Source organism: Myotis nattereri (genome assembly GCF_964212035.1).
Source record: "Myotis nattereri genome assembly, chromosome: 1".
Taxonomy (NCBI): domain Eukaryota; kingdom Metazoa; phylum Chordata; class Mammalia; order Chiroptera; family Vespertilionidae; genus Myotis; species Myotis nattereri.
Window position 1 is genome coordinate 160005836 of NC_138075.1, and position 26155 is coordinate 160031990.

The window sequence follows — 26155 nt, forward strand, 5'->3', positions numbered from 1 at the left end:
TCTTCTCTGAAAACAACCAATCTATAAGTTTTGTTTTGTTTGTTTATTTGTTTTTAATTTTAAATAAAGTTAAATCATACAGGATCTGTCTTTCTCTGTCTGACATAGTTCACTTACCATAATACCTTAAGGTCTATTCATGTTGAAGCAAATGGCAAGATTTTATTTTTATGGCTGAACAGTATTCTATTTTGTATGTATATACGACATCTTATTTATCCATTTATCTATCATAGGTCAATGGAATGGAATAGAAAGGCCATAAATAAATTCATACATATATACTCAAATAATTTATAAAAAAGGAGCCTAGAATATACAATGGGGGAAAGACAGTCTCTTCAATAAATGGTAATGAGAAAACTGGTCAGCCGCATGCACAATAATGACACTAGACCATTATCTTATACCATACACAAAAATTAAAATGTATTACAGATTTGTATGTAAGATGTGAAACCATAAGACTCCAAAAGAAAACATACATGGTAATAAGCTCCTTGACATTGATCCTGGCATTGATTTTTTAGAACTGACTCCAAAGACAAAGGCAACAAAAGTAAATATAAATAAGTGATACTACATCAAACTAAAAGGCTCTGTATAGTAAAGGAAACCATCAACAAATGGGAGAAAACATTTGCAAATCACAAATCCAATATTCAAAATATCTAAGGAACTCATACAACCAATAGCAAACAAAAATTTTTTCAATTAAAAAATGGATAGAGGATCTAAATAGACATTTTTTCAAAGAAGATATACAGATGGCCAAAAGGCGCATAAGGTGTTCAATATCAATAATTTCAGGTAAATGAAAACAAAACCACAATGAAATATCACCACACCGGTTTGAATGGCTATTATCAACGAGACAAGAAATAACAAGATTGGAGAGGATATGGCGAAAAAGGAAACCCTCATAAACTGTTGGTGGGAATGTAAATTAGCTTCTCCAATATTTCTTTTTCAAAAACAGGAACGCTGATAAATTCAGTTCCCACTCCCTGGTAACTGCAGCATAACGTAACCACCACAACATGCCCTCACCTTGAATGGTCCACTCAAGGATGACTTACATCACTAGGCAAAATCATCAAATTGGCAAGAACAAGAAAGAGAACTTAAAGTCTATTTCAAAGGGAGACTGCAAAGAGCTGAAAACTAAGAACAAAGCTAGAAAAGGCAAAAACTGCTTATAACTGATCTTTTTAGTTTACATCTAACAAAAATATCTACTTGTCAGAATAATTTTTCCAGAATGAAACCTTAAAGTGCTTTCCTCACTGAAATCCTTAAATAGTTCCTTAAGCCCTACAAGATAAATTTCAAACTTCCTGGAATGTACATGGCCTGGCCTTTCCTATCTCTAATCTCCAGAATGTTCAACTACTTGGTAACAACTACCAGTAGTCAAACTTTCATATAACTCTCACACGGCTCCAACTACTTGGAATGCTTCATCCTGTCTCTGTCTCTCTCCCTCTCTCTCTCTCTTCCCCGCCCCCCTTTCTTTCTCTCTCACTCTCTGTCTCCTTCTGTCTATCTCTGTCTGTCTCTGTCTCTTCAGGGCAATAGCTCAAATTTCACCTTAAAATATGTGGAATAACTACCACATACTAAGGACATTACTTAGAAATACCCAAATCTATGCACTATTTATTGAACACCATTAAGTACCAGGAATAGTGTTTAGCACTAGGAATAAAATTGTGCCCTCAAGAATCTATAGACTAGATAAGAATGAATGAGCAGGTGATTTTAATACAGTATGATAGGTACCAGAATGAGGCAAGCAGAGTGCTATGGAGAGGAAGGGCAATGGGACTCACCTAACCAGCTGAGTGGTACAAGGATGATAGAGAGGAACTCTAGGAACTAGGGAACTAAGCAGAAACTGATTTTTTTCTTTCAATCTTAAATGTGAAATAAGGACATTGGGCTTTATTTGTTGATTTGTTAATCATCACCAGAGAATATATTTATTCCATTGGTTTTTCAGAGAGAGTGTAAAGGAGGGAGGGAGAAGAGGGACAGAGAGAGAAACATCGATGTGAGGGAGACACATCAACTGGTTGCCTCCAGCGAACATCCAGACCAGGGGGTGGGAGCGAACCCAAAACCCAGACACATGCCCTTGACTAGGAATCGAATCCAAGAGCCTTCAGGTCGCAGTTTGACACTTTCACCACTGAGCAACACTGGCCAGGGCTTTGGGGCTTATTTTAACACCAGTGGCATTGTTCATTCTTTGTGGCTCCCCTGTCTTGGCAACAAACAGAGAAATTCCAGATAAAATATAAAAACAAATCATCAACATACCTACATCCCAAAACATGTTAAACATCTCTATGGATCAAAAATCTAACAGGAACACAAAGTGTGAGCCAAGCTGAAGCCAGGAGGCCTCCTGGGCTCTGGGCCCCAAAGCAGGAAAATCAGCAGGAAGTTGATTCTAGGGTAATCGTAAATACAAGGGTTCCATATAAAGCAGGGTAGTAGCCAAGCTCTTAGATTAAAACCAAGGACAGGGTGGCACATCTTGATTATGAAACCAGACTGAAAAAGACTTCTGCTAACTGCACTGAGGCTACAGCTTAGGACGCTGCTGACCTAATGCCAGCTGACTCAGTGACTGAGTCTGTCATATCCCCAACGTCACTATGGGGCCAAGCTCTGATCCACTAACACAAGACCAGATTCTGATCTGGGAACACCGAAGCCAGACAAGAGGCAACTATACGTCTGCTAGACCAATCACAAAAAGAGATAGACAGAGAGAGAAAATAAGAGAAAGAAAAAGAATCCTCATCAAAATGTGCCTGAAAACTTATAGACCATAAAGAAAACACCAATGATATCAACATAAAAACCACAAAATAAATTCACTGGACAAAAAATTTAAAAATAATCCAGTGATCTAAAAAAGACTTTAAAATAAACATGTAAAAGGCTCACAATGAGATGAAGGAATAAAAAAGAACCAGAAAATTAAAAATAAAAAATAAAAAAACAAGGAGAGGTGAGAAAACAACTAGTGGATCTAAAAAAGAACTGATAAAAAAATCTTACAGCCCTGGACAGTGTGGGACATTTGTTATGGCCTCAGTCTCATGCACCAAAGGTTCTCAGGCTCAATTCAATTCCCAATCAAGGGCACATATCTGGGTTACAGGTTCAATCCCCAGGCAACCAATTGATGTCTCTCTCACATCCATATTTCTCTCTCCCTATCCCCCTCCCTCCTTTCCACTCTATCTAAAATCAATGGAAAAATATCCTCAGGTGAGGATTAACAAACATACCAAAAAATCTTGCAAATGCAATATAGCCATTGTAACTTACATATAATAACAGGGCTCTGCATTCTTAGGGGCAGCTGTGTACAAGACATTGTTAGACACTGAGACTCAGAAAGGAAAGATAACTGGTACCTGAGCTCAAAGAAGTAACCATATGTAACAGTGATACTAACAGAACATTAAGATTACAGAGTAAAACAAAATTTAGTTAAATTTCAAAAATGTAAGTATTTTTTAAGTTAAAAGGCTTGACATTTCTAAGTTTCACAAACTAATATCACCACATTTATTAGAGTTGGCACTTTATATTAGATCAGCGATTTTCAACGTTTTCATCTCATGGCACACATAACCTAATTACTAAAATTCTGCAGCACACCAATATTATATTTTTTGCCGATCCGAACAAAAAAAAAAAAAGTAGGTATAATTTTTATTCATTTATACCGAATGGCTATTGTGTTGGCTGCTATCATTTTTTTATTTGACAATCTAAGGGAAAAGATATCAGTGCCCCTGACTAGTCAGGCATTGCATGTTTTAAAAACTCTTGCAGCATACCACTTGAAAATCACTGCATCAGATAAACATTCTCACAAAACTTCAGATGAATGGAGCTGAAATAACAAAAGCAGCTTCTTTCTTAATCTGTATTTGAACTCATCTGGCAACTATCCTTGTGTATCCAAAGTGCACCACTGTGAAAATGTGCACACTAGAAAGTCTAAAAAATCAAAGACTACTTCTTGCAATATTATTCTTAGTAGAAAGCACTCAAAGATACCACAATAACAACAGCTTCATTTTCATTTATCAACTAGAGGCCCAATGCACAAAATTCGTGCAAGGGCCTTGGCCCCCTGCCGCCACCACCATGGCCGCCTCTGCTGTGGCCCCCGCCCACTGCAGCTTTGTCCAGAAGGAAGGACGTCCAGAAGGACATCTGGTCTAATTAGCATATTATGCTTTTATTATTATAGATTGCCTAATTATTTAAACTGTTGATAAGAAAAGGTACTCTGGTCAATATTAAGGTAAATACAGGGTGGGGCAAAACTAGGTTTACAGTTGTGAGTATGCAAAACACAGAGTTTATTCTTATATTATTATTTAACTAGAGGCCCGGCGCACAAAAATTTGTGCACTCGGGGGGAAGGGGGGGTCCCTCAGCCCAGCCTGTGCCCTCTCCCAGTCTGGGACCCCTCGGGAGATAACGACCTGCTGGCTTAGGCCTGCTCCCAGGTGGCAGAGGGCAGGCCCAATCCCTAGGTGCAGCCCCTGGTCGGGCTCAGAGCTGGGCCGATTGGGGAGTTGGGGCGCCGCCCCCTGTCATGCACAGAGCAGGGCGGATTGGGAGGTTGCGATGCCACCCTCAGTCACGCTCAGGGTAGGGCCGATTGAGGGGTTGGGGCACCGCCCCGTCACACGCAAGGCAGGGTCGATGGGCAGGTTGCGGCGCCACCCTGTTATGCACAGAGCAGGGCCAATCAGGGGGTTGGGGCGCTGCCCCCTGTCACTCACAGAGCAGGGCCCATCGGGGAGGTGGGGCTCCATACCCTGTCACGCACAGAGCAGGGTCAATCAGGGGGTTTGGGAGCTCCCCCATGTCATGCACAGCAGGGCTGATCAGGAGGTTGAGGAGCTCCCCCCTGTCACTCACAGAGTAGGGCCGATAGGGGAGTTGGGGCACCTCCCCCTGTCACACACAGAGCAGGGAGGATCAGGGGGTTGGGGCGCCACACCCTGTCACACTCAGGGCAGGGCCGATGGGGAGGTTATGGCTCTATCCCGTCACACACAGAGCAGGGCCCGGGGAGGAGGGGGGGGGGTTGGGGTGCCGCCCTCTATCACCCACAGAGCAGGGCCGATCAGGGGGTTGGGGCGCCGCCACTGTCACGCTGATCCCGGTGCCGGGAGACCTCGCGGCTCCGCTGATCCCGGTGCTGGGAGGCATATTACCCTTTTACTATATAGGATAGAGGCCTGGTGCATGGGTGTGGGATGGCTGGTTTGCCCTGAAGGATGTCCTGGATCAGGGTGGGGGTCCCCACTGGCCAGCCTGGATGAGGGGATGATGGCTGTTTGCAGCTGGTCACACACCCTTCAGGGTGGGGGTCCCCACTGGGGTGCCTGGCCAGTCTGGGTGAGGGGCTGAGGGCCGTTTTCAGGCTGGCAGGTGACTGAAGCTCCCAACCTCTCCTTTTTTTCTTTTTCTTTTTTTATTCTGGGATTTATTTATCTTCCATGACTGTCACTGGAGCTGAGAGCCAGCTTTAGCTCTGAGGCTCGGCTCCAGCTCTGAGGCCTCCGCTGCTGAAAGCAGGTCTGGGCTTTGTTTAGCTTCTGTAATTGAAACACTGTTGCAACTCCAGCTCTGAGGCCTGGCTGGCTGAAAGCAGATTTCTGGGGATTGTTTAGCTTCTATAATTGCAACATAGTTGCATAGAGTGCAGCTCAGAGCTGGGTGGCGGCAGGCGGGGAACCTTGGCTTCCTCCGTCACTGGAGCAAGCAAGCCTCCTGTTGGCTTTAGCTGCCTGGCTGCTGGCCGCCATCTTGGTTGGCAGTTAATTTGCATATCGTCCTGATTAGCCAATGGGAAACGTATCGGAGGTACGGTTAATTACCATGTTTGTCTATTTTTAGATAATCCTATCTAATAAAAGAGAGACATGGTAATTAGCCGTAACTCTGCTACCCTTCCTATTGGCTAATCAGGGCTATATGCAAATTAACTGCCAGCCAAGATGGCGGCTGGCAGCCAGGGAGCTTGAAGCGAACAGGAGGCTTGCTTGCTCCAGTGACGGAGGACTCCAACGTTCCCCGCCTGCCGCTGCCGGCCTCTGAGCTTGCAGCTTGAAACATTGTTACAAATATAGAAGCTAAACAAACCCCAGAAACCTGCTTTCAGCCAGCCCAGATCTCAGAGCTGGAGTTGAAACAGTGTTTTGATTATAGAACCCAAACAAACCAGATACCTGCTTTCAGCAGCAGAAGCCTAAGAGCTGGAGCCAAGCCTCAGAGCTAAAGCTGGCCCAGAAAAAGAAAAGAAAAAAGGAGCGGTTGGGAGCTTCAGTCACCCGCCAGCCTGAAAACAGCCCTCAGCCCCTCACCCAGACTGGCCAGGCACCCCAATGGGGACCCCCACCCAGAAGAGTGTGTGACCAGCTGCAAACAGCCCTCATCCAGGCTGGCCAGACACCCAAGTGGGACCCCCTCCCTGATCCGGGACACCCTTCAGGGCAAACCAGCTGGCCCCCACCCGTGCACCAGGCCTCTATCTTATATAGTAACAGGGTAATATGCAAACTAACCCTAACAGCAGAAGGACTGGGAATGACTGGTCACTATGACACACACTGACCACCAGGGGGCAGACGCTCAATGCAGGAGCTGCCCTCTGGTGGTCAGGGCGCTCTCACATGGGAGGAGCTCTGCTCAACCACAAGCCAGGCTGATGGCTGCCAGTACAGCGGTGGTGGTGGGAGCCTCTCCTGCCTCCTCAGCAGCGCTAAGGATGTCCGACTGCAGTTTAGGCCTGCTCCCCACTGGCAAGTGGACATCCCCGAGGGCTGCCGGGCTGCCAGAGGGATGTCTGATTGCCATCTTAGGTCCAATCCCCCGGAGAGCGGGCCTAAGCCAGCAGGTGGTCATCCCCTGAGGGGTCCCAGACTGCGAGAGGGCACAGGCTGGGCTGAGTGCCCCCCCCCTCCCCGAGTGCACAAATTTTTGTGCACCGGGCCTCTAGTTGTATTAGATTCCATGTGAACAACTGTAAACTTCATTTTGTCCCATCCTGCATAATATGAATAATATGTGAAGAACTTTAAACTCCCTAATATTATAATAATAAAGAAATGCTCACTCCTTCCCAAAATTTTCATAATCGAAAAAGCTGTCATATATCAAAGTTATCAGGGTTATGATAGGGTAAAATCTGAACTCTGTCCTCACTCTCTAAAAGTAAACAGTTAACACAAAATAGTAAAATCCAGTTCTCCTATTCACAAGCAGAAGTGGCTAGAAATGACAAAAAACATTACATATACAACTGAGAAGATAAAATCTACATCAAATGTGGTTTAAGTCTATAGAATAGACTTGGTACCTTGTTCCATCAAAGATGTTGATAAAGAGAACTTTATTATTCTTTTTTGTTTAATTTTGTGCTTGAACGTAATATCAACCCATGTTACTCAATAATCAAATTTCACACAATAAAACACCTGCTGATTAAGGTCAACTGCAATTTTCCCTGCTTCATATTTCTAATGAGTCATTTTCCAATAGCTAGTCAATAAAAAAATTATAGATAATAGAACCATAAATCAGCCAAGAAGCTAATAACACAGATTTTCTTACCACATCTAACTTCTTAGAATAAATCAAACATCAAAAAGCAATTCCTTGTTTAAATAGAGACAAGTGCACAGTACTGGGCTAAAACAGATTATCCAATCTCTTGGATGAAGTGACATAATTCCAATTTGTCCAGTAATAATTTTTTTCTCTTTTTATATACAGCATTGCACATGCTCCTGAGACCATTGAAATGAAATAAAGAAGGACACTTACTCATGACTGGAAATGTCTCTGTATGTTGCCCCAATCAGATATTAAGCCAAAATCTGCTGTCCAAGATTTCTCGGAGGAATACATGTCCTAGTCAAAAAACGAAGAGAAATAAGTCATATTTTGTGAAAGTATTTAAAATTAAGTTTTCTAAATGGAGCTGAAAATAATTTAGTTTAAAATTTTCTATGTCCAAAAGAACCTCTTGGTGTCATCTATAATAATAAAAGCATAATATGCAAATCGACCAAAAGACCAAACAGCAGAACGACAGTCGGGACGACCTTCCAATGACCACACTATGACACCCACTGGTGCCAGACCAGCCAAGGCAAGTGCAACGTGACTGGTTGAGGGCCCGGCCATGACCCCATGATTGCCCTGTAGAGGGAGGACCAAGCCACCAGCCAGCAGGGCGATCGATCAATTTGGGGGCTCCGCGATCGCCCAAAAGAGGGAGGCCCAGGCCACCAACCAGCAGGCTGTGGCGAGTGGGCAGGGCCTCCCTCTGCGGGGGCAATCCATCGGATCCCCGGCCAAGTGGTTAGGGCCTACCTCTTTGGGGCGATTGATGGCGGAGCTCCATGATCAATCACCCCAAAGAGGGAGGCCCTGGCTACCTGGTGGTGGTGCTGTGGCAGGTGGGCAGGGCCTCCCTCTGTGGGGGTGATTGATTGTGGGGCTCCTGGACTGTGAGAGGGCACAGGCTGGGCTGAGGGACCCACCCCCCCTGCCCCCCCGCCGAGTGCACCAATTTCATGCACCGGGCCTCTAATCTAAACATAAAAAAATGCCAATCTATCTTTAGAACATCATGATCCCATTCTATTTTTCTTTTTCTATAAGAAGTTACCTCAAATGTAAATAAAATGTATAAAGTAATTACCATACAGAAACTCAGTAAGGTGATCTTTGTCTTAATATTAAACAAGCACTCCAGCTAGAGTAAATACAGCACATCACACCTGCTAAATTTACTATGATTGCATACAAATTATTTATATACACGACTAAATAAAGCTTATCAAAGTTATTGCTATAGATTTTCTCTAAAAATGAGCATTTTCCTCACTATAAAAGTAATATGGTTTCACTGATTTAAAAAAGTTGAAAACAATACCAAAGTAGAAAAAATTATATCACAACACCACACTGCTATATTTAGGGTATATTTGGGGTATATTTCTTTTCAAGGCATTTTTTGTAACTATTTCTTAAATATAATTTATAAACATTACATACAAAATTTTGTATTTTATTCTTTTCACTTGGGTATAACATAAAGCATCACCTTGAATTAGTATAAATATATTTAACCTTTTGCTAAAATTTACATTATAAATTTCCTTTCTGCCCAGCCAGTGTTGCTCAGTGGTTGAGCATTGACCTGTGAACCAGGAGGTCATAGTTCACGGCACATGCCTGGGTTTTGGGTCGATCCCCAGTAGGGGGCATGAGGGAGGCAGCCAATCAATGATTCTCATAATTAATGTTTCTATTTCTCTCTCCCTCTCCTTTCCTCTCTGAAATCAATAAATAAATAAAAAATTTTCACAAATTTCCTTTCTTGATTAATGTATTTTTAAATGAGGCATAAATTAATATTAATGCTTTATTTAAATATACCAATGGATGCATAAATACCTCCCCAAATCTAATATATGAAATTCCACAGATAAGATCAAATTAGATACAAAATGTACCAGTATACTTGTGCTACCTGATATGTAGCTTCCTTCAATCACAAGAAATGATGGTTACTTTATTTGCTAAATCAATTAAGAAAATGGAATAATACTAAGGACCTCTGCTTCTAAAACAGATAATAGATAAAGTTAGGATAACATTCTTTGAAGAAATAACGCATGCCCCATATATACACTTTATTCATGTGTGTAATATACATGGAAAGTATAAATTTACAAACTGACCATTCTGTATGAACAGTATGGCTCCACTACTGTAATTAACAGTGGCATACAATCATAGTGCTATCACATAATGACCTGACCCTCATCCCACATGCTTTCTTCTTTATCTATACTGTAGATACTATTAAATGATTTCATTTCCAGATAATCCAATTACCACAAAGGAAATGAGAAGTTATATGGAAAATCCGAAGCTTATCTACATGTTAGTTTTAGAATACATGATGGAAGTTTCTCACTATCAATATTCTTTATGAATGGTGTTTCGCTGAGTCTATTAGATTTGTTTGCCCTCCCAGGAACTATGAGGTTGAACATGCTGAATGATGACACGGGAAGGCAATCCCATGTTAAAAATACACAAAGTAAATGAAATGTTCACAGATGACCCAGGAGTTTGTTTACTTACACTTGTACAGTCTAATCTCCTTGCCCAGAGACTTTTCTTTTTATTCATGTTTGGATCAGATTTTTTAATCTTAAACTTAAAATACCGAAATGGCAACATCAAAGCACTTTGTACTAAGCAGTATGCCCCTTCGTCAATAATCATAAGCTGCCAAATAAATAATAACTTCTGGATTGAAGTTCCTAAGGTATCAAGAGTTGTTTCAGCACTGGCTGGTGTAGCTCAGTTGTTGGTTGGGCATCTCTATGTTTTTATTAATATTTTCATCTTTTAACATACTTAAATTCTTTGTAGAAGAAGGAAGGCAAAATAATTCTTTCTCATAATTTTTAACTTCATAATCAGTTTCTACTTGAGAAACTTCTAGCACTCTACTATGAATTTTTCAATTTTTATCATTCAATTTTTATCATTCAAGATAAGAACATCTCCAACTAAAACTAAAGCTATCAGAAATATCAGTTTCCAAGACTTTTGTGCCCAAATGGTTTGTACACCCTCTTATTAGATGGCACCTAAAAATGCTTGATAAAATATAAGAATTAACCTTTTAAATGCACAGCAAAGCTCACAAGAAGCTCAAAGACAAAAATAAATAAATAGAAGCACAGAGAGTATAGGCAATGATGCCAGCAACTGCCCTTAGAGACATTTGACAATCTCTCATAACCAAGCTGCACTGTCCAATACTGTAGCCACTAGGCACATGTAGCTATTTAATTTTAAACTAATTAGTTAGGTAAAATTTTAAGTTCCTTTTCTTTCTCAAACTAGCCACATTCCAAATACGTCTATAACTGCTGTATTAGCACAGATATATAGTATTTCCAGTTACAGAAAATTCTATTGGACAATGCAGAAGGGCTTTCAGAATTAACAGTTTGCATAGGATAAAGCCAAACCTTTACACTGTATAATATGGGAAGTCAGACTACAGATAAGCACATAATAAAGCCTGGCAACTAAAGGACTAGATCATCAATAAAAGTAATAAACTATGAAAAAATAAATACCCCAAAGGGATGCTATAAGGAAAGTTCTGCCAAGTCTAGGTTTATTCATGTTTAGGGAGGGGAAAGAGAGTATTCCCTGGAAATCTATAAACAAACCAACCTTCACAAGGGCTTCAAGTTCAAGTTCAAACTACTTGTATGTTGAGAAAATCTTAAGCCTAGAAATTAAGTGGCCCTGGGTTGACAGTGTCCTCAACTGCAAATTCCCCCTGGGAGAAAGTAGTATTAACTCAGGTATCATAAGCATTTCCACAATTGAAAGCATAATAAAAAATGAGCTCAAAATGTAAAACTATGCATAATAAGCAAAATTCAACAAAAATAAGTAGATTACTCAAAAAACCTTTTTAAACAGAACAGCAATGCTTCCAAATACAATATAAAATGGAAACTATGAATAAAAAAGAAGGAAACAGATTTGAAGAATCAAATGAAAAATAGAGACTGCCAAACCTGTCAGTTAGAATTAAGTGATCATAGTGGTACACCACTGAAATTTAGCAGTTGTTTGTTACACAGCAAAAGATGGCTAATGCAGAGGATAAATGTTAATTTTAAATGCAAGTTAATTTGTGAGTTTTAATTTTACTAAAATATTTTACTCACTAAATTTGTGAATATATACATACACATACATAATACCATTTATATAGTTCCAAACTACGTAAAATTAGCAATATGTTATTTAGAGACATATGCCTATTCTAACTAGTAATAGACAAACATGGTAATTAAACATACCTCCGACATGCTTCCCTTTGGCTAATCAGGGTGATATGCAAATTAACTGCCAACCAAGATGGCGGCCGGCAGCCAGGCAGCTGAAGCCAACAGGAGGCTTGCTTGCTCCAGTGATGGAGGAAGCCAAGGTTCCCCGCCTGCCACTGCCCGCCGCTGAGCTGCACTCTAAGAAACAATGTTGCAATTATAGAAGCTAAACAAACCCCAGAAACCTGCTTTCAGCCAGCCAGGCCTCAGAGCTGGAGTTGCAACAGTTTTTCAATCATAGAAGCCAAACAAACCCCTGATACCTGCTTTCAGCAGCCAAAGTCTCAGAGCTGGAGCCGAGCCTCAGAGCTAAAGCCGGCTCTCAGCTCCAGTGACAGCCATACAAGGTAAATAAATCCCAGAATAAAAAAAAAGAAAAAGAAAAAGAAAAAAAGGAAATGTCGGGAGCTTCAGTCACCCACTAGCCTGAAAACGGCGCTCAGCCCCTCACCCAGACTGGCCAGGCACCCCAGTGGGGACCCCCACCCAGAAGGGTGTGTGACCAGCTGCAAACAACCATCATCCCCTCATCCAGGCTGGCCAGGCACCCAAGCGGGTCCCCCACCCTGATCCGGGACACCCTTCAGGGCAAACCAGCCGGCCCCCACCCATGCACCAGGCCTCTATCTTATATAGTAACAGGGTAATATGCAAACTAACCCTAACAGCAGAAGGACTGGGAATGACTGGTCACTATGACACACACTGACCACCATGGGGCAGACGCTCAATGCAGGAGCTGCCCTCTGGTGGTCAGAGTGCTCTCACATGAGAGGAGCTTTGCTCAACCACAAGCCAGGCTGATGGCTGCCAGTACAGCGGTGGTGGTGGGAGCCTCTTCTGCCTCCTCAGCAGCGCTAAGGATGTCCGACTGCAGTTTAGGCCTGCTCCCCACTGGCAAGTGGACATCCCCGAGGGCTGCCAGGCTGCCAGAGGGATGTCTGATTGCCATCTTAGGTCCAATCCCCCGGAGAGCGGGCCTAAGCCAGCAGGTGGTCATCCCCTGAGGGGTCCCAGACTGCGAGAGGGCACAGGCCGGGCTGAGTGACTCCCCCCCACCCCCGAGTGCACAAATTTTTGTGCACCGGGCCTCTAGTCTGTAATAATAAAAGTATAATATGCTAATTAGACCAGGTAGCCAAACAACCTTCCAGATGACCTTCCAGACAAAGCTGCGGCTGCAAGGGCCGAGCCCCTTGCACGAATTTTGTTTATCGGGCCTCTAGTCTATAGTAATAAAAGCGTAATATGCTAATTAGACCAGATGGCCTTCCGGATGACCTTCCGGACAAAGTTGAGGCTGTGAGGGAAGCCCGGGTCCCGGGTGCCAGAGGGAAGCCAGTGTTGGCAGCAGGAGGAAGGAAGGCCTATTCTTGCACAAATATCGTGCATCTGGCCTCTAGTGTAATTATAACTATGAACAAAAGCAAGAGTTGAAACTGATGGTTTCCTCAGGAAAATAAAATGTAGTAGTGAGGAGATGTGCTCCAAGAGGTACTAGTAATATCACTTAAACTGAGGGAGGGGATAGTATGGACATCAGTATATTAGATTGTATAACACATATTACATATAGTTTTTTGTATAAATGTAATATTTTAATATAAAAAAGTGAAAATTTTCCAATAAAATTCAGAAATAAAATGATTATAAATAAAAGTAACCTAATATATGTAAATGTCATAAAGGAGTTAAGTGCACTTATAATCTTTAAGCCATAATTAAGAGGAAGAAACAGCCCTAACCAGTTTGGCTCAGTGGATAGAGCGTCGGCCTGCGGACTCAAGGGTCCCAGGTTCGATTCCGGTCAAGGGCATGTACCTTGGCTGCGGGAACATCCCCAGCAGAGGGCGTGCAGGAGGCAGCTGATCGATGCTTCTCGCTCATTGATGTTTCTAACTCTCTATCCCTCTCCCTTCCTCTCTGTATCAATAAAATATATTAAAAAAAAAAAAAAGAGGAAGAAACAGATGTGGTAACTCATTTACTCTTTAAAAGTTAAAGACAAATACAAGTGACAGCTAGTTCCACTACAAATTGCAAGATGGCTTTTCTGTGCAACACATTATCCACATGTAGAACCAGCTGGCCTACCCAAAGAGCTGTCCCATTTGTGATGTCTGGTATCAGCTGTCTAATCATTGAAGCTTCTGATCTCACCTTCACCACTGTGTAATCCAAATTCATTTTTTAGTAGAAAATCCTAGATCCTTTTTTGCTAAATTGCTATTTGTTGAACTGACATTCCAAGAGAAAGCTTAAGAAAATTCCCTTCATTGAAGCATTTGTAATCGCAAAAAAAATTATAAACAATTTAAATGTACAATAATAAGGGATTGACTAAATGAATGTTAATTTATACATAATGGACTATCATGCACAATTGTAAAATGTCTCACAGAAATCTGACAATGAATGTATGCTCTGCAATGTGCTTTATGCAACTTTCTCACAACCAGCAAGATGTAATAAAAAATTGTGCCTCAACCAATTTAAATTTATTTACAAAAGACTTATAAACCAATACTTAAATGATTAATGTTCAGTGTTTAAACTTAAAAGATAGATAACATACAAATTTACTATCATTCAACAAGTATTAGCTGAGCAGCTATTATGAGTCAGGCAGTGCTCTAGGCTCTGAAGACACAGCCATGAACAAAATAAAGAACCTGCTCCCCATGGACCTTACATCATAGTGATTTTAGTGCCTTTTTTTCTTAATTCAGATACACAGTTTATTAGTTCAAATATATTATGTCAGGGCAGAGTCCCAGGTAACATATTCTCATTCCAAATAAAGAAATAACCTTAGTTAATATTAAGGTCATTCTTTATTGACATAGAAGGTCTCACCACTGTACTTTCACAATTCTTGAGCTTTCTATTAAAAAATGCTTTTTCTGTAATCTATACTCCCTGAAACATAATGCTAAATTCCCACAATTTTAAGTATTTTCCCAGCTCAAGAGAAGTAAAGCAAATCTTTTATTGCTTCAGTAAAAGGTTTGTTTATCCTATTCACTAAATCAACAAAATACTTCCTGCTAAAAAGATCAGAGAATGAGATGGGCAAAATGAGAAATCTTTTGGTTTCCTCAGTTTGTTTACACGTGTATGTTAATGAAGCATCAGATAAGAACGAGGTCTAATTTCCCCATCTACAGGTGGAATTTAAGTTAGGTTTCCAAAAGGACTTATCAAATTCTGGTAGCTTTAGGCTAGTCAACATGTCAACTTCTAAGTAGTTAGGAAAACAAATGTCCCTTCTAAGGCCTCCTTACTTATCTGTTACAGAGGCGGGATCTTTTAAAAGTGGCTTAGAATTTGTTTACATGTCACATTTGCCTAATTCTCTCGATATATACTATCAGAACTGTACATAATGCCTGAGCTCTACAGATAAAAGTTAAAGTGAAAGATACAATACCTCTGATTTTCAGGAGCTGACATCCTTTTAAAAGTGAGTAAAAAATTACAGACTGCCAACTACAATAGTATGCACTATACCTGACACCATGAGACATATAAAGAAAAGCAGACCTGATCTCTAGCTGGATTCTTAACACAAGACTGCATCCATCCATTCATTCAGGAAATACTAACTCAGCCATACAATAATGCAAAAACTTCTCAAGGGGCTTCAGATACAACAATCAAGAGAAACCTGTATAGTGATTACCAGAGGGAAAAGAGGGTAGTGGGAGGTAGGAGAGGGTAAAGGGAGGACAAATGATTATGAAAGAAAACTTGACTTGGGGTGGTGACCACAAAAGACTATATACAGATAATGTATTATAGAATTGTACCTGAAACCTATATACTTTTATTAACCAATAAAATGAGAGAGAGAGAGAGAGAGAGAGAGAGAGAGAGAGAGAGAGAGAGAGAGAGACCTGGTTCCAGAATCCTGGGCTAACAGAATACATTCAGGACAGAAGTACCAAGGGAAACCAGAGTGAGATGAGAGTTAAGAGCTTCAGCTCATGCAAAGGCCAAAAATACACATATTTACAGCTGAAGAGAGGAAGATTCATATAGGATGTCAATAAACTTGAAATTCAGCAAGTTGATGACAGACCTTGTTAAAAAAAATTAAATCACGCAATATATAGGAAGTCCCAGATACATATAGACCAGCTCTGCCATTAACCAGTTCTAGAAATTCAGATCAAGTCACATCACTTCTCTAACCCTGTTTCTTTATCTATAAAATTACAATTAAAATTTCCAACCTGTCTACCACTCAAAATTATCATGGGTTATGCATAAAAAATGCTTTGGTAAACTAAATATCTTATATATTTGTCATATGTATTAATACTGATCCATTTTTGGTCTTATGATATAAAATAAAGGAGTTGAAATACAATTTTAAGTTCTTGTTCTAGCACTGAAAGATTTATGACCTAAAAACTTATTTTAATTCACTGGGTAATTAAGAAAGAGTCTAGCTTCCTTAGCATTATAAACAGGATCAGTTGATCATAACCAGATATGAACTAAAACAAACTAATCTAAAATGTTGGTTATTTTTAAAAATGTGCCCTATTTAAATGACACTTAGAAGAGAGTCAAAATGGCTATTAACAGTGAAATAATCAAAGGTAACCCTAAGCTTGAGGGGAGAACCTAGATGGCATTCTGCTGGCAATCCTGTGACAGCAAATCATCAACTTTGGAGGAAAACTTTTTTGTAATAGAAAAATATTTCCCAAGCAAATCTGAGGAAGGAGCTTAGAATTCAAAATGGTAATAAAAAGCTGGGTCAAAACAAAGTGTGATATAAACTGATGAAGAATGGGGCTCAAGCAACCCAAAAGCAATTCCTTAAAAGTTCTCTTAAGCAGCCGAAACCGGTTTGGCTCAGTGGATGGAGCGTCGGCCTGCAGACTGAAGGGTCCCAGGTTCGATTCCGGTCAAGGGCATGTACCTTGGTTGCGGGCACATCCCCAGTGGGGAGTGTGCAGGAGGCAGCTGGTCGATGTTTCTCTCTCATCGATGTTTCTAACTCTCTATCTCTCTCCTTTCCTCTCTGTAAAAACTCAATAAAATATATTTTTAAAAAAAAATTCTCTTAAGCAATTAATGTAGATAATCGGCTAATGGTAACTACTCTTAGCAGCCATTTGAATACATATTCTAAAATATTACTTTTTTTAGTCTACTACTTCACAATCGGACTCTTCTACCTAGTCTTTATGTTCTAATACCTAAGCATCTAACTGGGAAAGTAAAACACAAACACATGAAAAATTGCATAAAAGGCAAGATAAGGGATATGCATCTCCAACAAAGATAAACCAGGTATTACAGATCAACCTTCTTGCTTGAAAAGAAAGCTAGACCAAAAAAATATATACATTAAGTATATTTTTAAATTGTTAAAAATATCAGAGGGTATAAATTGGTACAACCACTTTGGAAAACTGTTTGCTAGTAACTGTATTTATATTTATATATTTATTCACATTTTCCTATTACTCAATAATTCCATTCCTAGGAATATATCCAAAAAAAGGGAGTACATATGTTCAACAAAATACATACATTATATATATAAAAATGTTCTTAGAAACTTTATTATAATAGCCAAAAACTGGAGACAATTAAATGTCTATTAAGAGTAGAATGGACAAATAAACTGTGACACAATCATGTATTAGGCTACCTCTAAGGCAGAGTGTATTTTCCAACAATGGTCACTGCATTATTTCTGGTCTCACATGATGTTCCAGAATTATGCCTCTCCCCAACAGGAGGCAGAATCCATTTTTTTATCTCTTTAAACCTGGGTAGACTCATAACTGCCTCAAAGAATAGACTGAAGTGGAAATAATACTGAATAAGCTTCATATAGGATGTCAAGGCCAAGTCATAGAAGCCAAAATAGCGTCTGTCTGGCTCACTGGCTCTTCGCTCCCGTTCTCACCACATGTGGGTGGGACGCTTGCCCTTGGAACCTAGCCACCACGTAGTGAGCATGCTCAGGCCACATGTAGGTGTTCTGTCATCAACCACCAGAAATGTGAGCAAACCTTCAAACAATACTAGACTCAACCTTCAAGCAAACCTACTTGAAAGCAAATGAAACAGAGGTGAACATTGCCCACACTGCAGATTTATAAGGGGGTACAAAATGTTTTCATCACTGAAGTCACTGAGGTGTGAGACAATTTTTTAGGTGCCACAGTGGCCAGAACAAGTTCAGAGCAATAATAAAGAAACACCACTGCTACATGCAACAACATAGCTGAATCTCACTGATACAATACAATGTTGAATGAAAGAAGGCAGACATAAGATACTACATACTGTATGATACCATTCTGATGAAAAACTAGAAAATGCAAAACTAGTCTATGGTGACAGAAAATTGAGTAATTGATACCTGAGGCAGGAGAGGAAGGTAGTATAATTGGGAAGGAGTGTGACAGAGCCTCCTGGGGTGGCAAAAATGTCCTACATATTGAAGTGGGCATGGTAATATACACTTAATTACATTTATAAAAACTCCTTAAGGTATACATTTAAGATTAGTACATATTTTTATATGTTTAATATACCTTCATTTTTAAAAAAAGGGGGGGAGGGGACACAAAGACCTAACAATATAATGAGGAATTACCAGCTACAGAGATAACAGGAATCCAGTATGGGGAGCATAGCATTTTACTCCTGGGATTGTTTGCCTAATCAAAACAGGTGCCTGAGAGGCTAAAATGCACTTAGGCAGACTTACAGGCTAAGAAGACAAAATATCAGAGTACAAGATCCACCAAAGGAACCATTCCCTGCTCTCAAATGAGACCTTAAAAAGCCAAATCCCAGAAGAATAGACAGCCCAGAAGTAAACTAAATAACTCCTTGTACAGACTCCCAAAAAAATCTGTTTGGATAAAGGTGATCCTAAGTGCCTGGCAAAAGTCTTACTAAATCTATAATTACTTTTAGGAATACTTTTTCAAATACAATAAACAATACATAACCATAGGTAAGCCAGCACATAAGGAGATTAGCTCCTCGTGAAATAACACACCACAAAACAAACAGAAAACCTAGAAGACTCTGAGATAGAGCTGCCATGCTTACTCTGTCCAAAGAGATATGTGCAAAGCTTGAAATTTTCTTAAAATATATTTTTTATTGATTTCACAGAGGAAAAGAGAGGGAGAGAGACAGAAGCATCAATGATGAGGGAGAATCATTGATGGGCTGCCTCCTGCATGCCCCACACTGGGGATCAAGCCCGCAACCTAGACAAGTGCCCTGATGGGTAATCAAACCATGACCTCCTGTTTCATAGGTGAAGCTCAACCACTGAGCCATGCAGGCCGGGCAGAGCTTGAAAATTTTGACGGGAAATTAGAAACTATTTCTAATCTGCTAAATTAGAAACTATTAAAGCAGATTTTTAAAACATCAAATTGAAACTTTAGGATGAAAAATACAATAACCAAAATTAAGAACCCAGACAATACATGTAAGAACAGGTTAGACCAGTGGTTCTCAACCTGTGGGTCATGACACCTTTGGCGGTCGAACGACCCTTTCACAGGGGTTGCCTAAGACCATCCTGCATATCAGATATTTACATTATGATTCATAACAGTAGCAACATTACAGTTATGAAGTAGCAATGAAAATAATTTTATGGTTGGGTCACAACATGAGGAACTATATTTAAAGGGCCAGAAGGTTGAGAACCACTGGATTAGACAAAGACGAGGATGAATTTAGTAAAGATCGGCCAGAATAAAATATCCACAACAAAAAAGAAACAAAAGAACAGAAAATATAAAAGACAGGTGAAATACATAGAGAATTCGGTGAGATCCAACACTGAATATAACTGACACTCTAGAAGGATAGATCTGGGGAAGAAGCAATATTTGAAGAGATGATGATTGTGAACTATAAAAAACTGGTGAAATACATTAAGTCACGGCATCAAAAGGTATTTATCCCAAGAGAGAAAAGAAAATAGAGAACATCATCTGAAATCAGAAGAAGAAAATCCTTAAAACAGTCTGACAAAGAAACAAATTATAAATAAGAAAGCAATAAACTGCAGCTGACTTCTCAACAGAAATAAAGTCAAATAGTTTAGAATAATCTCTTCTCCAAAAATAACACATAAGGATATGTATTTATAGATCTCCAATCCAGAATTTTATACCTAGCTAAATGTATCTTTCAAGAATGTAGGTGAACTAAAAAACATCCTCAGACAAACAATAACTTTGAAAATCTGTCAATACTAATCCTCTTTAAAGAAAATACTAAAAGTACTCTCTTTAGGCAGAAGAAAAACTATTCCAAATGAAAGGTCAGTAATACGAAAAGGAATTTTAAGAAATACAATAAGTCTAATTGAATAATAACAGCATAAAACAACAGAAAAACTTCTTTGGGAATTAAGTATACAATACATATATGTACGTATGCATATCTATATAATAAAAGCCTAAGCGACCATTACGGTAGAACAACCAGAACGACCAGTTGCTATGATGCACACTGACTACCAGGGAGCAGACACTCAATGCAGGAGCTGCCCCCTGGTGGTCAGTGTGCTCCCACAGGGGGAGCACCGCTCAGCCAGAAGCCGGGCTCACCACTAGCGAGTGCAGCGGCAGCAGGAGTCTCTCCCGCCTCTACAGCAGCGCTAAGGAGCAGTGAGCCGAGCATTAAGCAGTGAGCAGGCGGGCAGTAAGGAGCGGAGGATCCCAGACTGTATGAGGGATGTCCTCTGAGGAGTCCTGGACTGCGAGAGGGCGCAGGCCTGGCTGAGGGCCCCGCCCCACCCCTCCAGTACACAAATTTCATGCACCAGGCCTCTAGTATACATATATGCACTTGAGTGTCTGCTCCCTGGTAGTCAGTGCACATCATAGCGACTGGTCGTTCTGATCGTTCTGCCATAATGGTCCCTTAGGCTTTTATTATATAGATATGCATACGTACATGGTAACAACGAAATAGGTAATAAAAGGACATTGGCTTTAATGTTTTTATCTGCATTAAAGAATGCATTATCTGAAAAAAAGGTGAAAGTTTCAATTGATGTTGCACTGTGGTAAGTCAAGAATACATTAGAATTTCTTAGACAAACACTGAAAGAATAGTAATATATATATATATATATATATATATATATATATATACATATATACATATAATCCCAAGCTAATAAAAAATGAGGAAGTGAAATAATTATTTTTAAAAAATCAACCCAAAACAAGACTATAAAGAGAAAAAAAGAACATGAAACATGTTGAGACAAATAGATTTTTTAAATTTTTTTTAATTGATTTTAAAGAGGAAGGAAGAGGGAGAGAGAGGCAGAAACATCAGTAATAAGAGAGAATAACTGATCAGCTGCCTCCTGAAACCCGGGCATGTGCCCTGACCAGGAATCAAGCCGTGACCTCCTAGTTCATAGGCCGATGCTCAACAACTGAACCACACGGCTGGGCAGATTTTTTTTAATTTTAAACATTAATGTCAGTAGTCACTGTATGCCACTTCATTAATTTTTATAACAAACACTGGCAAAATACACAGAAATATTTAGCCCACACACAAATACCTAATCTTAATTTCAACCTCCTCATCTATTTGATTTTTTTCCATTGTGACTAACTTTTCAAAACCTTATCTTTTCTTATGTTACCACAGATAGGCTATTGAGCATTAAAATGTCCAAAAACGAAACAGGAATAAAAAGCACCAAGAACTAACTGGCTTATAAATACTGCATTAATTCCATAATAAAATATTAATTTGCCTTTACTGATCTATATAACATTGCTAACTGAAATTCACACATTAAGAAGCTTAAAATGATATCCTCTCACTTATTTCATGAAAACATTCCTCTAATATTTTTAATTCACTTGCTAATTCAGTGAAAGGAAAATTCCAGGATAAAATTTTACCTTTTTCTACACTCATCAATGTGAGCAAGACACAGGTGCAACGTGTACCTCTATCAGAGAATATTTAATGTCTTTAGAACCAAAAACACTTAAGCAAACAAGACATGAAACTCCAGTCACTCCTGATCTTCCTAGAAGCAAATTAAACTCCTGCTATTTATTAATCTTATTTTATTTTTTAGGGTAGATTGGTATTCCTATTTTGTGAGTAGATATTCAATAAGGTAGTCTAAGCTCTTCTAAAGAAAAATACCATCAAGGTTAAATCAAAATATTATACTGACATCAGTATATAATACTATGCTGATATCAGATGACAGTATCTCTGTAAGGACATTAAAGAATCTTTTATTTAACATCTAATTCCAGTTTTAGAGATATAAAAACTAACAAGTAGCGGTGCCAGAGTTATGACAGTAGACACCAAAGTGTGCAGAGTCATTTCCAGTTCTAGTGCAGTTAGAGTCCACTAGATTGACGGCCTTTCTATAATTGCTATGGAACAAGATGATTAGAGTATGGTGCCAAGAACCTTCTCTATACAACTAACAGTGGTTGCTTCCGTGCCATGTAAGGCACTAATAAACACGCATTCTTATCTAACTTTCTCAACAGTTTCTTCAAGGGCTGTATACATGCTCTTCTCTCATCCTCAAAGGGTCCACCCACCCACCTCCCCTTTGCAACTAGCATATCCTCCTCATCCTTCAAGTCTTATAAGTCACTTCCTCAGGATAGCTTGTCCTGACACCTCCAAATCAAGTCAGGTTCCTTACTTACATGTCAGAACTCCCTGTACTCTACTTCAAATTTTCAAAAGACTTATGTACCCTATTGCTAAAAACAAGGTACCTAATTCAAGGTCTTGGAGTATGTTAAAGGCACTCAAGAAATATCTGTTCAATAAACAAACTTAAATTTATGTTCCCCAATTTTACAAAAACAAAACAAATTTGAAATGTAAATTAATTGCATGAAGCGAAATAGCCTGGAAATGGCACAGACCAGTAGAGAAACCAAGTGTTTGTGACTCTAATTCCCATGCTCTATTCCCACATGCTATAATGAAGTGTGCTAGAAGGCAGAATTCTTTCAGGTTAGTATTATCTTTGTATTGACTTCCACTGTAAAAATTGAGACAGTTTTTAAAAGGGAAAAATATGAATCTCTAAACATAAGTAAATCACATCTAAGAAGACAATATGCCTTCCAAAAATCACACTGAAGGGACAAATTATAACCTTCAGGTAATAAACAGTCTGAGTATTGTTTATAACAATATCACTGCACTAAAACAAGAATGGTTAAAGTGAAATTGCAAACATAAACCACAAAATGTAATCTCTTCTCTCTTTCTCTCTATCTGAAGCAGAAAGTATTGTTGCTAAATCTTTTGCCAGCTTCAAACTGTCTTTTCATCGCTAGCACTTGGTAAGCAAAATAATTTTTTCACTTTGCCACTAGCTTGAATTTACTGGCCTCTTTTTCACCCATTTCCACTGGCTACAAAATGTAACAGTAACTTGACATAGATAAGCACATGTTGGCAAAGATTGGCCAGTGCAACCTCTGCTTGGCACTGGAGGCCCAGCCCAGTCTGGGTCCACATGCCCGGAAGTTGTCTTGGTTCCCAATGATGCTAAAGGATGGCCAGTCCATTAACAGATGGTGTCAAAGCTGTCACTTCTTTCTGACTTGTTTAACCAATGGCAGTTGTCCTTACTAGGAGCTATTTCAAGTCAAAACACTGTTCAAACTGGTAATGGGATATCCTTACCAAAAACAAGTTACAAGAGACTGACAAGTCCAGTTAAAACCAATAAGGAGGCACCAACACCAACCAAGACTTAATGTTTGGCACACAATGCTCTTTGAATGCCTTTGTGACAACTCAAAGGAATTTCTGTTAACTCGGGAGACCTCTACTTGAAATTAAGGCTATGGTTTTCCTTTAAAAACTAATTTCTACTTTTATTAGCATAATTTTTTTTCTTTTGACATATTTCAATTGTCTATGTAGCATACAACATAGGATTAACATCCATTCTGAGTAATAAACTAGTCTATCTTTACAAACTTTATTATAAAAGAGAAGCAAACTCAAATATATTTCTTAACTTTCCGGTCTGATGGAATGAGAAATAAAACCAAATAAACCACCCTGGACGATGGGGCTCAGTTGGTTGGAGCACTGTCCCCTACACCAAAAAGTCCCTGGGTTCGATTCCCAGTCAGGGCACAGACCCAGGATGCGGGTTCATCTCAAGTGGGGTGCCTAAGGAAGGGAACCGATCCATGGCCTCTCTCTCTCCCTCTCCCTCACTTCCTCCTTCTCCCTCTAAAATCAATGGAAACATACCCTTGGGTGAGGATTAAGAAAAAAGAAGAAAAAAAGGCAAATCAACCACTGTTTCCTTGATGCTGGCTAATTTTAATTCTCATGAAGGTGACTTCATGAAAGAAAAAAGGTACCCTCATTTCCTCCAACAGAACTTCCCTGAGATTCGACCTATGAGGGATTCGACCAAGGCGCTCTTTAAAGTTCTGTCCAACTTGGCTGAGCTACAAAATATTAAGGATCTAACCCAAAGACTTCATTCTCTTTAGAGATGGGTTAAGATAGAGCTGAAACCACTTTCTTCCAGCCAACGAAATATCCAGGGTCGTGTCCCCACTTTTCTTTTCCACTTGTGTCGCGTTTTTCCAATGGCTGGGCACTGCCCATTCAAACAAACCTTTCCCCGCCGCGTTCCCGCTGAAGCCCACGGACGGGGAAGCACCTGCACGGTGAAACGGGAAGGGCGGGGGGAGAGGAGCTCCATCTCCCTCGGTCAGCCATGCCCACGGGCGGGTTCACACGCCTCCCGTCTTCTGGCTCTGAAACACCTGCGAGTGGCCATCCCCACGCCGCAGCCACGCCAGGCCGGCGCGAGGCGGTCCCCGCGACCTCTCCCGCCAGCTCCGCACCGAGGCACCGACTTCCAGGCTCAGCGCGTCCCGCCCGCCCCGTCCGTCCCGCGCCCGCTGGAAACAAAGTTCCCGGCGAGAAGGCGGGCGCTCCTTTCCATGCACGAAGTTTGCCTCCGTCCTGCCCGCTGGGGCTCCGGGCGCCGCAAGTGAAACTTGCCAGGGAGACGCGTCTCGGGGGCCGAAACTTGCTCGGGGCGCAGCGGGCAGCGGGTCTCCCTCCCCGCGACCCCCTCGCCGCCCGCAGCAGGTCGCCCCGCGCCGCCCCGGCGGACCCGCCACGCACGCCCCCGCGCCCCGCGCCCCCCACCCGGCGCCCGACTACCTGTCAATCACACCCAGGGGACCCCACAATTCTGGTTCCGAGGGGGACAAGGGCGGCCCCGCCAACGTTTGCGGAGCCCGCCCCCCCGCGTCCCCCTCCCCCGGGTCCTCCTCCCCCGGGTCCGAGAATGGCGGCGTCCGGCTCCCCGGGGCCAAGTCGGATCCCTGCCCCGGAGGAAACCCGGGAGACGCCGCGGGCGGCAGGCGAGGGGAGGGGAAGTTACCTCCGGACGGTCCCGGCGGAGGCAGCGGAGGGCGCGGAGCAGGGCGTCCCGGTGGCCCAGCGGGTCTCGCGCGGCGGCGGCTACCGCAGTGCCCTCCGCCCCATTGTTTCCCTTCCAGGAGGATCCCCGCGAAGCCGAGCCCGGGAACCAGGAAGTTCCCGACCCGACACCTCCTGCCGCCGCTATGGAAACGGCCCCGCCTCCCGGGCCGGCCCGGGACCCCGCCTCCGCGCAGCCGCCCCGCCCGCCTCACGGGCCGCTGCCAACCGTCGCCGCCGCGGCCGCGGCTGCCGCCATCTTGGCGGCCCCTTCCCGGCGGCCCCAGCCGCCCCGCGTTCCCGCCGCCGGGGGCGCGCCCGGCTCCCCACGGCCGCCGCGGGAAGCCCGGCGCTGAGGCTCGGACCGGGCGCGGAGGGAGAGGGCGGGGCGGGGGCGCCCGGGGGCCCTGGAGGCGCCGCGGGGATGGGCAGCCGGCACCTGGGGCTGGGGGGGGGGGGGGGGGCGGGACCCGCGGAAGGTCCCCGAGGAGTCCCGGAGAGCGGGGTCCCCGCGGCCGATGGCCGGGGCTTTCCTTCCTGAGGCCACTGCTCAGCCGCGCCCCCCCCCCCACCCGAGGCCTCGGGCTTCACGTCTCGGTGCCTCCGGTTCCCTCTGAAAGTGGCGCAATGACAGCGCCCCCGGGAGGGCTGTGACCGGCCCCAGCGCA

The 26155-nt window shown here is 41.9% G+C and overlaps 1 protein-coding gene across 1 annotated transcript in view; it reads right to left on the reverse strand.

The window, feature by feature from the left end:
* USP6NL (USP6 N-terminal like) overlaps nt 1-25635 on the reverse strand; it is a gene marked incomplete at its 5' end in the record, with an annotated part of 174997 nt that extends 149362 nt beyond the window's left edge. The window contains 2 exons of the mRNA XM_081085391.1: nt 7876-7962; nt 25450-25635. Of these exons, the coding sequence (XP_080941517.1) occupies nt 7876-7879 (4 nt within the window). The remainder of the gene's footprint in view (nt 1-7875; nt 7963-25449) is intronic.
* Nucleotides 25636-26155: the final 520 nt, after the last annotated feature.